This window comes from Sarcophilus harrisii, chromosome 3, assembly GCF_902635505.1.
Source record: "Sarcophilus harrisii chromosome 3, mSarHar1.11, whole genome shotgun sequence".
Classification (NCBI taxonomy): Eukaryota; Metazoa; Chordata; class Mammalia; order Dasyuromorphia; family Dasyuridae; genus Sarcophilus; species Sarcophilus harrisii.
In genome coordinates, this window is record NC_045428.1 from 609,163,259 (window position 1) to 609,180,154 (window position 16,896).

A 16,896-nucleotide genomic window follows, 5' to 3' on the forward strand; every position below is an offset into this window, starting at 1 on the left:
CCATGGGGAGGGGGGTGGGAGGGAAGAAAGGAAAAGGGAAAGGGAGGTTGAGGTTTATGAGGAAGGGGGGAAGAAGGATTTAAAGGGTGTTTTCCGGGGAAGGAAGAGGTTTGGGGAAGGGGGGAGGCGAAAGAAGGGGGGAGGGATGAAATTTGGGATTTTTTGGGGAAGGGGAGGGGTGGAAGAAATTTAAGGAAAATGGGATTTAAATGTTTATGGGGAGGGTTGGATTGGGAAGGTTTGGGTTATTTTTGCATTTAAAAGGGGAGGAGGGAGGGGGGTTGTTTTAAATATTTGAAGAGGTTTTGGGAAAAGGAAAAAGGGTTTTTGGGGGAATAAGGTTTTTGGGCCCCAGGGTTTCCTGTTTTCCTTTTGGTTGGGAAGGGAGGGGTTTTGGGAAGAAATGCTGAGGGTGCCGTTTGGGTAAGGGGTGAAAGGGAGTGGAAGGGGGTGGGGGGGGGGGGGGGGGAGAGGGAAAAACCATTTAATGGGAGTGATGTTGGTGTTAGCAGGGGATAGGGGTAAAAGGGTTTTGTAAGTTGGGGACCCTTCCATGGGGCTGGGGATTTCCTGGAAGGGGACTAGTAGGGTGGGTGAGAGTGGAGATGAGGGAGGAGGGAGATTTGGGGAAACAGGGGAGTCGGTGAAGATGATGGAGGGAAAGAATATGAGAAGAGGGAGAGGAGAGAAGGGAGAGGATCAGGGGAAGATAAGATAGGAGATGGGGGGAAGGAGAGATTGGATAAGGATGGAGAAGAAGAGAGATGATGCAGCAGAGGGAAAGAGGAGAGGAGAGGAGAAGGTGGGAAGATGCACGATAAAGGAAACAATAGGGAGAGAAGTGAGGTGGAAGTGAAAGGGAGGTATGAGGATAGAGGGAAACAGATGAAAAAGGGAGCAGTGAGAAAGGGGGAGAAGGGCAAGTGGAAAAGAGGAGGGTGAAAGCGGAGAGGAGGGAGGGAAGCAGGGAAAGGAGAGTGAGGTGAGAGTAGAAGTAGATGTGTTTGAGAGAGAAATGGGGGGAATGGAAGAGGGAGGTAAGAGATGGGGAAAGAAACATAAGAGAAGAGGAAGGAGAACAAAATAAAGATGGAAAAGTAGAAGAGATGGGGAAGAAGGTTTGAGGAGATAAGGAAAACAGAGTTGGAAAGAAATGGAGGCATTATATAGGGATAAGAGAAGGGAAGAGGGAGAGTTGTGAAGAGATGAAAGATTAGATGAAAGGAGAATCAGATAGAAAATGAGGAAAGGAAAGCCCGATGGTGAGAGTGGGGAGATGGAAAGATAAGGGAGGAAGTTGTGGGAGGGAGGGAGGAGAGAGGGAAGAAGGGAAAGGGGGATGAAGCTTTGGGGAGCACAGCCCCACCCCGGGAAGCCTTCACTCCGCCCCTGTTCAGGGCCACTCCTTCCTTGGGCCAGCGCCATGTCGGCCCCGGACCACCCTGGCTTCCCAGCTCCCTTTCACCTTCATCCTGGTCGGGTGGTTTTGGATCCTCCCAATTTCAAAAGTTGCCGGCTATGACAGCCACCTGGCCCGGAATGGGGAAGAGAAGAGAGGAGGTGACCCCAGGGCCAGGTAAGAGGAGTCACCATAGCAGGCCTGGCTTTGGTTTGTGCCCAAACCTGTTTTGACCCATGTTCCCTTTAAAACTTTTCCCATCCCATCTTCCTTTCCCAACCCCTTACATTTTGGGTTCTTTTGGGTTTTTCCTATTTATTTATTTATTACTTTTTCCTGCCCTACCTGGATTCCCCTCCTCTGCCTCCTTCTTCCCTTCCCTTTGTTCCTTTCCTCCCAATTTCCCTAGAAGCCCTTTCCACCCCACTCCCCTCACCCCTTATTCCTGTCCTCCCCATTCTATCCTCGCTCTCCCTCCTTTCTCTGTTCTTTCGGTCCCTTCTCTGAGCCCTTCTCACCTTTCTTCCAACCAAGCCCTCCTCTCCCTCCCGCTTCCAGTGCTCCCTCCTGCCTCCTGCCTTCCCCTCAGCCCCCATTCTGCCTTCCCCTCTGCTTTCTCCTGTCACCACCGGCCTTGCTGCTCCTTGAGATGACGCTCCATCCCCTGGCCCCAGGCCTTTTCTCTGGGTGCCCCCCATGCCCTCCCTCCCCCTCTCTGCCTCCTAACCTCCCTGCTAATTAAGACCCCCTCCTGGGAGAACCCCCTGCTGCTAATGTCTTCTTTCCATGAACTCTCTCCAGTGGCTCACACATCCTCTTTGTACAGGGCTGCCTTCCGAATACGGCCTTGACAGAGGGTCTAGCTTTGCTTTTCTCTGCATCCTCAACCCTAGCACAGGGCCTGACATACAACAGGCGCTCAATCAATGCTTGTCTGCTTGCTGACCATCTCCCTGTCACCCTAAGTCTCACGCCCTTCTTCCTTTCCGCTCCTTTCCATTTCTGCTCTCTCCTGTGCTCCCCATCCTCCTCCTCTCTCTCCTTTCCCATCCTTCACCCCTTCTTTTCCATCTTCTACGTCTGTTTTCCTTATCCAGCCCTCCTTCCTTCCGGGGCTCGCCCCTGCTTTCTTCCCTCCCCGCCCTAGCCTTTCCGGGGTCTCTCTACCTGGAAAGGTGTCTGTCCGTTGTTGTTCTTCACCTCCTTGTTGGCCCCCCGATAGAGGAGTATTCGGGCACACGTCTCCTGCAGGGAGGGTTGGGGGAGAGGTTCAGGGTTAGGGCAGACCAGGGGAGGGGAAGAGCCCCCAGGCAAATCTGGGGCGTCCCCAGTGGGTGGGGAGGTGTGAAGGATGGGGAAGGGTGGACCCCTGGCCCGGGGGCGGGGGCGGGCCGTCCTGAACTTCCCCCGGTGGGGGGGCCCTTCAGGGCAGCTCTTTGACCCCCAGCAGCCGCTGAGGTGCTTCCTCCCTCCCTGCCTCAGCTCCCTGCATCTTCCCCTAGAATGACCTTGTGCAGATTCGCTTACTCACTCCCGCCTGAGCCTCCTGGGCTCCCTTCTTGATCCGGCTCCTCAGCACATTTCATTCATTCGTGCAACAAACACTCATTGAGCCTCAGCCGTGGGGGAGCTGAGAGCCGGGAAGGTGAGGAAGACAAGGGGCCGCCAGCCCCTGGAGCTGCCCATGAGGTGCTTGGAGGGCCCCGCAGGGATTCTGGTGGGGGGGGGGGCAGGGGATGCTTTCTTCGCCACTTCTTGTGCCTCCAGCAGCGCCTGGTACATAGTAGGCATTTAATAAATGCTCTTGCCCAAATGACAGCTCCTCCATAGAAGGCTTATGCCGGAAACCTGAGATTCTCGGCCTCCAGCTGGGCTGGGGCTCCTCAGACCCAGGGGCTCTTGCTTCAAGTAGACAAAAAGGCAGCGCTGTCCTGGCTGGGGCCTCAGAGTCTCTCGACTATCCATGAAGGTCCTACTCGGCGCCGCCCACAGCCTGTGGGTCACCCCGGGCTCTCCTGTGTCCTGCTGGAGGGCCGGCCAGCCTTCAGTACGGGTTCAGCAATGGGCCGGCAGCCAGCCTGGCCAAAGGCAGAGGGCCCTCCGGGCTCAGCTGCACGGGGAGGGGCTTCTCCATCGACAACAACCCTGGAGGGCTCTCCCCGGAGGCCAGGAGAGCCCCTGAGCCAGTCCCGGAAGAGCCGATAACCGGACAGACCCGGCAAGCCCCCCAGAGACTCCAGGCCCCCGGGGATGATTTCTGGGAGTGCCAGAGGCTCCTTCCCTGGGCAGGGTCCCCTTCAGCCCCAGTCCTGGCCACAGGTGAGCCCGGGGGAGGACCCGAGTGCATCCCCAGACAGCGGGTTCCAAAGGCCCTTGGGAAACTCCGGGAGACATCTCGGTCTGCCCTTCACTCGCCCAGTGAATGGTGTCACGTGCGGCCACGACCTCCGAAGGCTGCAACAAGCGATGCGGTACAATACGGACATAGGCCCACCCTTGTAGGCGGGGAAATACTTCCTGCTGGGTTCCTGGGGGCTTCCTGGAGGCAGCAGCATCCAAAGCAAGCTTGGAAGAAGACGCAGGGCGCCCAAAGCCTTGGCGCAGCCTCCATAGCTTAAACCCCAAAGAGACACCAAGGGGCGCAGGAATCGCCCCTGGGCGCAGGGCGCAGGAATCACTCCGGGCGCAGAAAGCGCTCCCGGGCGCACTAAGCGCCCTGTCTGGTTTCCCGGATGCTCCGCGGGAGGCCCCAGAGGCTCAGCCAGGTGAGGGAGCCAGGCAGAAGCCTCTGGGGAAGGCCGTCTGAGGGCCTGCCCCCGGGCAGCAGGACCCCGCGGGAGATTTCTGAACAGGCGCAGCTTTCTCCTCTTTTCAGCAGTCGAGGAGCGAAGGAGGAATCAAGGGGCAGAAAGCCGGAGGTGAGTGGGGCTCAGGGGCCTTTGGCAGCAGAGGGTGGGAGGGTCAGGGTCCAGGTGAAGACCCGGGAATGGCCGTGTGGCAGGGGACCGAGGCTCCTGAGAGACGGCTCGTCCCACGTGCAGGGTTCAGCTCGGGAGAGCTCCCCATCACTGAAGGCGGAGCTTGGAGACGAGAGCAGCCAGGAATCTGTCCAGAGTAAGGCTAGAGACCAGGGTGAACGCTGAAAGGCAGCTGGGTGGTGCGGTGGCTAGAGCACCAAGTCCGAAGCCAGAAGAATTTTCTTCCTAAGCTAGAATCCAGCCTCAGACCCTCACTAGTTGTGTGATCCTGGGCAAGTCATTCCACCCTGTTTGCCTCAGTTTCCTCCTCTGTAAAATGAGTTGGAAAAGAAAATGGCAGACTACCCCAGAACCTCTGCGGAGAAATCCCCACGTGGAATCACAAAGGGTATTGAACAACAGGCCCAGTGCTGAGATCTCCAAGGCTTGGAGATGCTACGATTTTTTCTTGGTTCTGGACCACGGAGACCCTCCTCTCTCTAAACCCCACTACCGGCCCTTGTCTGGAGCCAGGGGTGCACCCTAGGCCTCCCTTTCCCCCTCTGGACCATGGCAATGGACCTTGAAATTCTTGCCGAGTGGGAGAAGTGCCCAAGAAGGCAGAACTGGAAGGAACGGGGAGAAGTCAGGGAGGCGGATCTGGGCGCCTTCTCCATTTCTCCCATCTGTAAAATGAGAGCCGTGGATGAGGGTTCTCTGAGGACTTCCAGCTCCCAGATCCTACGATTCTAAGATTGGAGGCTGGCGCTTATCCTGATTTTCACAAGAGCGAAGAGGTGGATTCCTCCCGTTCTAGGCTGACAGGCTCGACAGCCAATTCCTGGCAAAATTCTCAAGGATCCAATGTGGGGGATGCTGAGGGAGGGCCGTGGTCGGTCCCGTAGGAGGGTCAAGAGTGGGCTAGCCAGACGAGGACGTTGCCAGGTTAGCAGAGGCAGCAGGAGAGCAGCAAGGCGGAGCTCAGGCTTGGTGATGTCTCGGTGGTCAGGGCAGAGATCGGGGGTTTTGGAATCGGCCCCTCAGCTTGGAGAGTATCTGACATCAGGCTGAGAGACCGGCCCCGCAGGTCTCCCTCACGGCTCTCCCTGGCTTGGTTCTCACCTCCCTTCATCCGGGTTTGGGTGGAAGCAAAAACGGAAGGCGCTTAGATTTGCAGCCCACGTAACGCCCCATAACTGACACAGACCCCCCAGCAGGCTCCCTTCGGGGACCTTCCAGGCCACACCGTGGCCCCCGGCATAAGGCACAAGCGGTCAGTCCGGCCGCTGCTGGGTCTCCGGCTCCAGCGAGGGCAGGTACCTCGGACAGCTCCGCACGCCAGGAGGGCTAAGTGTGATTCCTGCTCATGGCTTCTCTGAGGTCAGTTTGGACAAGTACAGCCGCCCCTCAAGCATGGACAGAGCCGCCTCGCCCCCTGCACCGCCGCTTGTCCAGGCTGAACATCCCAGATTCCCGACACGTCCATGGGAAGGAGGGGCCCGCGCCCGAGGTGGGGCTGGTGAGGGCAGCGGAGCCGCTGCCTCTGCGTCCCTGTTCTTGCAGCCCCACGTCACATGGGCTTGGGGGCTTCCGCACGGCCCCAGGTGGTCCGGGGCCTAGAGCCGGGCCTGCAACACCCACCAGCTCGTTTAACCCGTCGGCCTCGGTTTCCTTGTTTGTTAGGTGGGCGTCATGCTAGAGCCAGGGGCCACCTGGGGCAGAGTGCTGGGCCGGAGTCAGGAAGACCCATGCGCCTTCCGGAGTTCAGATCCAGCTTCAGACACTTCCTACCTGTGTGAGCCTGAACAAGTCGCCTGCCTCTGTTTGCCTCTGACCGTAACAGGAGCTGGAGAAGGAAACGACGAGCCCTGCGGCCCCTCCGCCGAGACACAAACGCAGGCTTGTGGGAGACTCAGCTGAGACATTGGTAAAGCTCTCGGCACAGTGCCGGGTACCCGGCAGGCGCTTAACCAACCCTGGCTCCCTATTCCCCCCCAAGTGCCGAGTCTGAAGTTTGCTTAAAACCTTGGGACCCACGACCCTGACGTTCCGAGCCCAGGGCTAAGACTCATTGATTCCCACGAATTTCCTCTCCATCGCATCCAGGCCTTTTCGGGTCCCGATGTTGTCGCCCACAAATATGTCATGAAGAAAACCGTGCCCGGACGTTCGGGGCGCTCCCCGGAGACCCCCCGCCCAGCTGGCACTGAACCACTCGTGACGGCTTTGGGTCCGGCTCCCTCGAATACGGCTCTCCGTCTTTCCCGGTAAGAACAGCACGAGAGGCTTTTTCAAGCGCTTTGTTCGAATCCGGCGCTTCTCTGAGGTTCACGCGGAGTGCTCTGCCCTAGAGGGGTCAGCCTGGCTCCTGGAGCCCCTCTCCCTTTGCAGGTGTTCGCCCGCTACCTCCGGAGTGACAAGCCCGGGGCTCAGGTCCGGCTCAGGGGCTCAGAGTTTGCGTTCCCGGCCTCTTCCCATCCAGGAACGTTCTCCCGCTCCCGGTTCGTTCTGTCTCCTGAACAACACCCGACTCTTCCAGTGCCAAGGACGGAGTTCTCCTGGGCTCCCTTGCGCTCCCGGTTTTATCTTGGGCAGAAGGCGGAAGCAAAATCCTCAAGAGGACAGAGAATGGAATGGACTGAATGAAATGACATTGGAGCCTGTATTGGGGTTAAATATAAAAACAGGAGGAGAGAGGAGCGGGGAAGCCTCTGTAGAGCACCTACTGTGTGCCAGGCACTGGGCAAGGAGATTTACAGACATGATTTCATTTGATCCTCATAACAATACTCAGAGGTGGGGGCTAATTTTATCCCCATTTAACAGATGAGGAAACGGACTGCCTCGGCTGAAAAAGATCTGAGGATCCAAGTAGAGCACAAGCTCAGCCTGCTGTGATCTGTAGCATCCAAGGAAAGAGAGCTTCTCTGCTCAGACAGCACGAGGGGATGCTCACGGGCGGACCCCGGCGGCCGGGGGAGGGCCCACTGTCCCCTGCTCCTCTCAGATCCTCCTCTAGAGGCTTGTGACCCATTACAAGAAAGGCGTTGGTGAGGCTCGCGGGACCCTGAGGGACAGTGCACAGGACCCGGGCCGGGGAGAAGACTCGGGGCGAGGGGAGACCCACGCTCGGCCAATGTGAAGGCTGACGGAGGAGAAGGAGGGACGGGCCTGTTCAGAGGGGGCCCAGGAGCAGGGAGCGGGAGGAAATGTCAGGCTGGCCGGAGGAGACTCCCTCATCGCGGCTCCAAAGGGGAGGCGCTCGTCCCGGGGAGTGATAAGCTTCCCGGCACCAGGGGTGTGCAAATGGAGGCGAGGAGATCTTTCCTGAGTGACCCAGACAACTGCTGAGATCCCTGGCGCCTCGGGGACTCCAGGCTTCTGGGTCAGTGCAAGCGGGTGCTCGTGTGGGAGATCACCTCTGCCGAGGGCAGGAAGGAGCGCGGCTTGTTGCCCGGTGGGCGGCGGCTCAGGACGGCTGGATCAAGAAGAGTCGGGGGGCAGGAGGGACTCCAGGGGACTCAGCCCTCCAAACTGACGGACTCCACGAGGGAAGCTCGGGAGCGTCACAGGCCGATCATCGGGGGCTTCCCTGGCAGATCATCGGGGGCTTCCCTGACAGATCATCAGGGGCTTCATAGGATGATCATCGGGGGCCTCCCCGGCCAATCATCGGGGGCTTCCCTGGCTGATCATCGAGGGCTTCACAGGCCGATCATCGAGGGCTTCCCTGGCCAATCATCGGGGGCTCAGCAAACACCAGCCAGGTCCCAGAGACCTTCGGCGTCCTGGACCATCAGCAGGACCAGAGAGCTTGCCCTGGGCGGCCTGGGATGTCCTGGCTCATCCTGAGGCTCAGTTTCCCCAAATGTGACACAAAAGCTTCATTCCCACAACCCTGACACTGCACACTAGGAGGTGTTGCAGGTGATGGGGCGGAGGGACCCAAGGGAAGGGCTGGAGTGGAGGCGAGGGAGGCCGGGAGGTGGAGAGCCCCTGCCCAGACAGACCTTGTTGTAGAGGGCACAGATGTGCAAGGCTGTGTTCCCCGATGCATTCTGGGCGCCTGGCTCGGCCCCATAAAACAGCAGGTGTTCCAGGTGTTGGGAGTTCCCTCTCTGGCAGGCCTGAGCAGGGAGCAGAAGGAGCAAAGTCTGTGGGGAGTTCCCTTCCGGCTCCCAGAGCTCGCTGTCCTCAGGGACCCTCCATCCCTGGGGTCCTCAGAGTCCCAGACGAGCACATGCACCCTGAGCCCCACCAACCTCAGGGACTCGGACACGAACCCCTGGTGCCCATCTTCCTAACCCATCACCCTCCTACCTCGGGAAACCCAGACCTGTGCCCTCCCCAGCTCACCCCCTCCACCCCCGGCCCTTGGCCCCAGCCTTGGATCCCCTCTATCCCCGCCCTTGGCCCAGCCTCCGGCCCCTCCCCAGGCTCTGCCCCCCAGGACCTGGTGGATCTCCTGCCAGCCGTTCTCATCAGCAATGCCCAGCTGGGCCCGGTTGTAGAGCAGCAGCTCACAGCATCGAGGGTCTCCACCCACCATGGCTGTGTGGAACAAGGGAGTGAGCCCCCGGCGGTCCTTGTAGTTGGGGGATCCCCCAAGGTCCAGCAGAGCCTGCAGAAGACAGGGGGGTCCCAGGTCAGCCCCCGCTCCCCCCAAGGAGCCAAGGCAAGGAGGGGGCTGGATTTGGATGGCGCGGGAGGAGAAGGCTGGGAGTCGCCGAGCTGGGGTCAGACCCTGGCTCTGGGCCTGACAATCATCGCACACGACTGGGTGCTCTCTCAAGCAAAGGGGAAACACGGCCCGGTGGAGAGTCAGGGCTGGGGGATGGAAGGCCTAAATCAGGGGACCAGTTTTCCAGCTCGGATCTCAGACTCCGCACCCTCCCTGCCTCAGTGTCGGACCGGCCGACCACAAAGGAGCTGGGGTCTAGTCCTGGCTGTAACGGCCGGCCTGGGAGCGGGGAGGAAGGGGGAGGACCCGTGGCTATGAGAAGGGGCTGCCCCTCGCTTCCTGGCCACACTGTGTGTGCAGCTTCGTGCCCATGGTCTCCCCTCCCTTCGCCGGCCCTCAGCTGCTTCCCCGTCAGTAAAACCAAAAGGCCGGGTTTGGGCTGCGTGGAGCGGGAGGTGCCCCGGAACCAAAGACCCGGGTCCCAGTCCTGACAAATCCTGTTCTCTACCACTCGAAGGCGCCGCGCTCCTCCCAGTTCCTTCTCTCACGGCCTGGGAAGCTCTCTGGTGAGGAAAGAGCTGCAGGCGGCGCGAGCGAAGGCGCATTTTGTGTGTTTGCTGAAAAAATCAAACGAATCAAACTCTTTAAAATACCTTGAGGTAGCTCGTGCTTATGGGCAACTGGAATTGTCAGAAAGCTCTTCTTCCTCCTGCTTCTGGCCCTTGGGGCCAGGTGGGATGGAGCCCCCCACGCCCCCGACTAGCGCCCCTCATCCCCAAGCTCCCGCCCCGGCCTGGCCGCTAGCTCTCCCCGGTCTCCTTCTGGGGAGACCTTTTGTTGTTGTGTCCAGCACACAAGCTCTAACACGCGGCGCCACGAACGGGAATGGTCGGAGACAGCGAGCTCCCGCCAGACTCTCCGGCGTTCTCCTGCAGCCCCAGCTGCCATGTTGGATCGGCGAGGGCTGTGAGCTCCCCCCACCCCCCCGACCACCCCAGGTGTTTTCCTCAGAACCTCTTACCTGGCCACAAACCCCCCGCCCTGTGCTTGTGCGGCCTTAAAATGAAGGTGTCCACACTCCTGTGAGACACCATCCTCCTGAATCCAGCCCCCCCCCAATCCAGTCTCTCCGAATCCAGCCCCCCCTCTGCTCACTTGCACTGATTCACACTGATCTGTTCGTCGCACTCAGCCCCTCCCTGCAGCCCGCCGACAGCCTGGGGGTCTCCAGGAGGAGGCACGGCAGGCTTGGGGGCCGCCCTCTCCACCCCTTAGCAGCACCAGTGGTTACAGTGGATGGGAAGCGAGATTTCCTGGGCTCACAAAGCTTCTCTCCCTTCTCCCGGAATCTCCCCTCTGGGCTCAAGCAAAACAAGTCTCACCTCCCTTCCCAGTGCCGTCCCTCACACACCCGGAGACAAGTGCCCGTCCTCGGGTCTCTCTCCTTTGTGCTAACTGTCTCTGGCTCCTTTGGCCGGCCCCTACCCCATGGCCCACCACCATAAAGGTCACCCCCAGGCTGGCCCCGACCCCAAAGCCCATCACCACAGAGGTTACCCCCAAGCTGGCCCTGACCCCACGGCCCACCACCATGGAGATCATCCGCAAGACCCTCCCCTTTATCCCCGTCCTTCCTAAAACGCAGTGCCCAAAGTGGAGCACGATAGCACAGAGGGGGATGTCCCGTCTGAGACCCCTGGATATGGTCTGTCTGAGTGTGTGGGACCGAGCCCTATGTGGGACCGAGCCCTATGTGGGACCAAGCCCGGGGAGGCTTTCTTTTCCAGGGCCTTTTTCAGACGGGCTGCCGACTTTGGGCTTCCTCCATCTTGGGCCTAGGAAGTTTATTTTTCGAACCAAGTTGGAAGGCTTTACACCGACCTCTCTCTGCCAAGCTTGCTTTCTTTAGTGAGGAAGGGTCTTCCTTCCAGTGTTAGCCGCACCCCCCCCCCGAGCCCCTGTGAGAGCTGTGAGCACCCGGCCCTGGCGCTCCCCATCGGGAGGACGTCCTGCCGGGTCACAGCGGCCACCGGCTGCCCTGGGCCCATCCCACCGGCCCCAAGTGTGCGTAGGACAGCCTCAACGTCGAGGGACACCCCCATTCCTGCGCCAGTGACCAAGAAGGAGCCAAGTGCCCGGCCGCGGGCCCCCTTGCAACCAGTGCTTCCCTTTCTAAACACTCCCAGCCATCTTTGAAACACTAAACTCTGCCAAGAACTTGCCCCGAAGCCCCTGCCCAGCCGTACTTCCAGGCGGGGCTCCCGTCCTGGGGGACCCCCCCTCCCCAGCCGGAAGCAGCCTTCCATCCCCAGTCACCGCTGGTGCTGGTCCAGTTTGGCCAGTGTCCTCCATGACCTTGAAAAAGTCGCTTTCCCCCTTTGTGCCTCAATTTCTTATTCTTCTAAATGAGGGTCAGACAAGAGGGTCTCTGGGGCCCATCTTAGCTCTGAGGCCCCCAAGGCGGCCCTCAGCTCAGGCTGTGTTCTAGGTCCCTCCCGGCGCTCTGTTCTAAGGCTCTTCTCCCCAAATCCTTGTATCCCGCTCTCTGAGCCAGCCCCCTTCACCCTCCCCAGTCTGACTGACTCCGAGCCGCGGCCCTCATCAGCGCGCACGTTTGCAGCCTCGGGACCTGTAACTCTGTGGTTTTGGTCCCAGAACTCAGCCCGGAGGATGACACGGGGGCCAAGGGGAAGGGAGCGGAACCAGGGCCCGGCTCTCACTTTAGTGAAAACCGGGAGAAGCTTTGGACAACATCCGGTCCAAGCCTTTCATTTTAGAGAAGGGGGACGGGCCTCCCAGGGGGGCAAGAGACTGTGGAGTCACCACGAGAGACTGGTCCTTCTGCTGCCCCGAGGCCTGCGCAGGAACTGGGGCCGGGGGCCTTCCCGGGAGGAAGCGGGGGGGGGGGAGAGACTAGGGGGGGCCTCCCAGGGCGGGCTCTGGAGGGGACATGGACTCCCCAGGGGTGTTTCGGGCCATCCCGGGGCCTCCCCAAGGCAGCCTCTGAGGCAGCGGGAGGGTCTGTCCTGCGGGGGCCGCAAAGGACGGATGTCCAGGAGCTTCTCCAGGGAGGTCCCTGAGGGGTCTCTGGGGGTCCTGGGCGGGCTCTCTCGGGGAGGGCCCGTGGGGGGGACTTTGCAGGGGGGGACTCGGAGAAGAGGCGGGGCCTGGAGGCCCGCGGGGGGCGGGGGGTCTCACCGTGAGCGCCATGCAGTGCCGGGCACACACGGCCTTGTGCAGCGCCGTCATCCCGTCCCGGGCCCGGAAGTCGATGTGGGCCCCGCCCAAGCACAGCGTGCGGATCACGTCCACCGAGCCCTCGATCTGGGCCGCCAGCGTCAGGGGCGTCTCTGAGGAAGGGGGCGCCCTCAGTCCGCCGTCGCCCCCCATTTCCCCCCTCAGGCCCGCTCCAGCCCCTGCCCCTCTGCCTCCCAATTCACCAACTCCTCATCCCCCCCCCCAGGTCTTGGGACGGCTCAGCTCTGACTGGGCCGAAGCACCGAATCTCCAGGTCCTGCAGCCCAACACCTCCCAGAATCCCCAGGTCCTGCACCTCCTCAGCCCCCCTGAGACATAGCCCCCATAACCCCCCCTCCTCTGTACCCCCCTGTACCTCTTCTCTGTAACCCCCCTCCTCTGTACCCCCTCCTCCTCTCTGCCCCCCAAGCTAGAACACTTGAACTAGGAGGGCCACGCGCTCCTTCCCAGCCCCCCACGGGCCGTACCTCCTGAGTCAGAGTCATGATAATTGGGGTCCAGCCCCTTGTCCAACAGCCTCGCCACCTTGTCGGATGTGCCGAGCTGTACGTACTCCAGAAACTTCTTCAGCCCGGTCTGGGTCAGGACGCAAAGAAGAGCCACTTAGGACCACGAGGGAGCGGGGGTGGGGGCCCCCAGACCTCCTCGCCTCTCTTCTCTGGCGGGCCCCGGTCAGGGGAGGGGGGCTTTAGGGGGTGACATGGAGAATGGCTGGGGGGGTAAGGAGCGGGGAGTCCAAAAAGGCTCCGAGGGGCCGACGGAGGATGCTTGGGGAGCCACGGGAGGAGAAACATGGCGGAGTCGCCAGAGGGATGTGGCAGCCCGCCGATCAGATTCAGGAATTCCCAAAGCATTTATTAAGCACCCCCTGTATGTAGGACACTGTGCCAGGAACAGGGGACACAGACAAGAATAGAACTTTCCTGGCCTTCAAGGAGTTTACTTTGACTTGAGGAAATTCAAATGGGACCCACAGCTGTTTCCCTCCTCCCCACCCCCTCCCATCCTCTTGAAATGTAAGAGAAATAGGAGATATGGAGAAAACAATAGTTAGGACAGATGGATGGAAGGAAGGAAGGAAGGAAGGAAGGAAGGAAGGAAGGAAGGAAGGAAGGAAGGAAGGAAGGAAGGAAGGAAGGAAGGAAGGAAGGAAGGAGAGGGAGGGAGGGGGGAGGGAGGGAGGAAAAGAAAGAAAGGCAGGTAGGTAGGAAATAGGTAGATGAGTGATTCATGAGAGAGCATAACGAGCATGGAGGGTATTGGCAATCATGGGATAGAGAATATGGACGGCCAGGTAAAGAGTACAGCAGACACAGTGGGGAACGTAAAGATTTAAGGGAGAAGGATACCTGGGGGGTGGAGAGAAATAGCAAGGGATCGGGAGAGTCCCAGGATAAAATAATAGCTCCCATGTCTGTTGAGTTTGTCAAGCACTAGGCACAAGCCCATGTGATTGATTAGAGAATTTAGGGGGTCCTGGGAGAGATGCTGAGGCTCACATATGGAGGGAGGAGATGAGAGGGGCAGACATGGGAGGACGGCTGGAGACATCACGGGGATGGAGGCAGATGATGGAGACGGAGTCCCTTTCTTTCACCTTGGTATGGAGTTTTGCTAGCTGCTTCTCATCCAGATTGGTCTGCTTGTAAACCCGGGTCTTGTATCGGAACTGAGGCAGAATAGGAGGTGAAATGAGAGAGAAAGAGAGAGAGACAGAGACAGAGACAGAAAGAGAGAGGAGACAGACAGACAGGCAGACAAACAGAGAGACAGAGACAGAAAGAGAGAGGAGAGAGACAGAAAGACAGAGAGACAGAGAGAGACAGAGAGGACAGAGAGGAGGACAAGAGACAGACAGAGAGAGAGGGGGGGGGAGAGACGGAGAGACAGAGACTGAAGGGAGGGGAGAGACAGAGAGAGAGAGAGAGACAGAGAGACGAGACAGAAGAGAGGAGAGAGACAGAGGGTGAGAGAGACAGAAGAGAGAGAACAAAGACAGAGAGACAGAGAGAGAGAGAGAGAGGAGAGAGACAGAGAGAGAGACAGAGACAGAAAGAGAGGAGAGAGACAGAGAGAGAGACAGAGAGAGAGAGGGAGAGAGAGACAGACAGAGACAGAGACAGAAAGAGAGGAGAGAGACAGAGAGACAGAGAGACAGAGACAGAAACAGAAAGAGAGAGGAGAGAGACAGAGACACAGAGAGAGAGAGAGGAGACAGACAGACAGACAGACAGAGAAAGAGAGACAGAGACAAAAAGAGAGAGGAGAGAGACAGACAGGCAGACAGAGAAAGAGAGACAGAGACAGAAAGAGAGAGGAGAGAGAGAGACAGAGAGAGACAGAGAAAGAGAGAGAGACAAAGACAGAGAGACAGAGAGAGAGAGAGAGAGAGAGAGAGAGAGAGAGAGAGAGAGAGGAGAGACAGAGACAGAAAGAGAGAGGAGAGAGACAGAGAGACAGAGAAAGAGAGAGAGACAAAGACAGAGACAGAGAGAGAGAGAGAGAGAGAGAGAGAGAGGAGAGAGACAGACAGAGAGACAGAGACAGAAAGAGAGAGGAGAGAGACAGAGAGAGGGGACAGAAAGAGAGAGGGGAGAGAGAGAAACAGGGAGAGAGAGAGAGAGAGAGAGAGAGAGACAGACAGACAGACAGACAAAGACAAAGAGACAGAGAGACAGAAGGAGAGAGGGAAGAGAGAGACAGAGGTGGTGGAGAGAGAGACAGAGAGAGAGCGAGAGAGAGGACACAGTGTGAGGGAGACAGCATGCTAAAGAGGAAGCCCAACACTGGGGGACAAAGGGGGAGGAGAGGGAGGGGAAGGGAAGTACCTCTCAACCCTCTGTCCCCTGCCCCCAACTCATTCTGAGCAAAGGAGACGGGTGAGCAGTGGATAGCAGGTAAAAGAGCAGAAATGAAAGGCCCCAGCATGAAAACATTGGAGTGTCTCTCCAGGACGGACACAGGGTTCCCGGGGGGAGCCTGGCGAGCTCTGGGGCACAGGGGCCAGTGGGCAGCTGCACTCTCCAGGGGAGTCAGGGCCATTCATGGGCACAGACATACCGGAGCGGGGGCAGCAGCCGCCCGTTCCCTGGCGAGGAGAACTTTGGAGCGGTCATCGGGCCACCAGGAGGAGCCAGGGAGACGGTTCCAAGCTCTCTCATTTTACATTTACAGAAAGGAAACTGAGGCTCCGAGGACAGGGGCATTCATCTCCCGTGGGGCAGTGTGGAAGGGGGGCCTTGTGGTCTGGGGGCTGTCCCACCTGTCACTCTGGGACCTCCCTCCGCTGCCCCCAGTTCCCCCCTCGCATAAAGGGCCAGCCTGGAGCAGGGCTCCGCTCCCGGGCTCCCTGCCTCTGGAACCCGTGGCTCCAGGCTCCTCCTCCCCAGGAGTGTCGGCGGAGGCCCCGGGGGTCTCGGCGGGGGCCGCTCACCTCGAGGTAGGGCACGCCCTTCTCAAAGGACTGGGGGTACTCTCGGAGCAGGCGCTCCTCCTCCAGGAAGTTGGCATCCCGGCCGGAGGAGGCCGGCTGGAACAGCCCGTAGTTGAGCACGTCCTGGAGGCTCTCGCTCAAGCGCCTGAGAGACCTTACTGCTTGGCGGCTGGGTGGTGGCGTCAGTTGAATTCGCAGACATTTCTGGGAGCGGGAGAGCGAGGTGGGGAGCCAGCGGGGCCTTGGCTGGCAACCCGGACGCCCAGCAGAGACCCCCCACTCACGGTCTGGTGCAGATCGGGGATCCCAATCCGGAAGACCATCATACTGAAGTGGGCGTCGTCGGGCACATGGAGGCGTCCTACCGGAAGACGTGAGCGGAGGCCAGGCTAATGCAGCTGGCCCAGCCCCAGGCCCCACTTGGGTCCCCTGCCCGGGCCGTCCCGGGAGCTGTCCGACTCGGAGCCTCCCTCGGGGCACTCGCTCACGCTGCGGCGCTCCTCCTCGCTGGACACGGGGCTTCGGGGCATCGTGGGGCCGCGGGGCCACGGAGCCGCAGCATCACAGGCGGCACCGGGAGGCGTGGTCAGCTCTCCCGGCTGGGGGGTCTCCGTGTCCCTCCTTCCCGCATATGGCACACGTGGCGGGAAACGGATCCCCGTGCGGTCGGGGCGCGGGCAGGGGCAGCCCAGGCGGCCGGGGCGGAGGACGACCGCCCCTCCTCACAGCGTGCCCGCCACGAGTCACCTCCTCACGGGGCCCAGGCTGTCTCCTTGCCCTCGTCCTTGGCTACTCGCACTTTGCCGCTGACCAGCATGTCCCAGAAACCGAGGAATCACCGCGGGAGCTACTGGCCCACTTTGCCAAACCACCGAAAACGCTGCTAAAATTAGGCTCGGGAGCCAAAGTGGCGTGACGGGGACCGTGCCCTCCTGCCCGGCCCAGCTCGGGCCCGGCCCTAGAGAAGGGGGAGACTGGGATCCCTGGGCTGAGGAGAAAGGGGAAGAAGGGAGGGAGGCTGGACAGCTCAGTCGTGGGGCTCTGGGAGGAAGCACTTAAGGTACTAGAAGTTGTGCAGGTAACGTCCCCAGAGGGAAAATGTGATGAATGGGGACCTAGTGAGGGGAAGACAGGTGGGGTGTGTGAGGGCATGGCGCGGTGGGCCAGG

General features: G+C 59.9%; 1 protein-coding gene across 1 annotated transcript; it reads right to left on the reverse strand.

The window, feature by feature from the left end:
• Positions 1–1,493: 1,493 nt before the first annotated feature.
• LOC111721209 (SH3 and multiple ankyrin repeat domains protein 1-like) lies at positions 1,494–16,294 on the reverse strand. Its single transcript, XM_031964099.1, is given in 9 exon segments — positions 1,494–1,529; positions 2,567–2,644; positions 8,367–8,483; positions 8,810–8,977; positions 12,236–12,387; positions 12,763–12,871; positions 13,893–13,964; positions 15,729–15,932; positions 16,013–16,294. Coding segments are annotated over 9 exon segments (1,173 nt in total). The 5' UTR covers positions 16,259–16,294; the 3' UTR covers positions 1,494–1,502.
• Between the last annotated feature and the right edge of the window lie 602 nt (positions 16,295–16,896).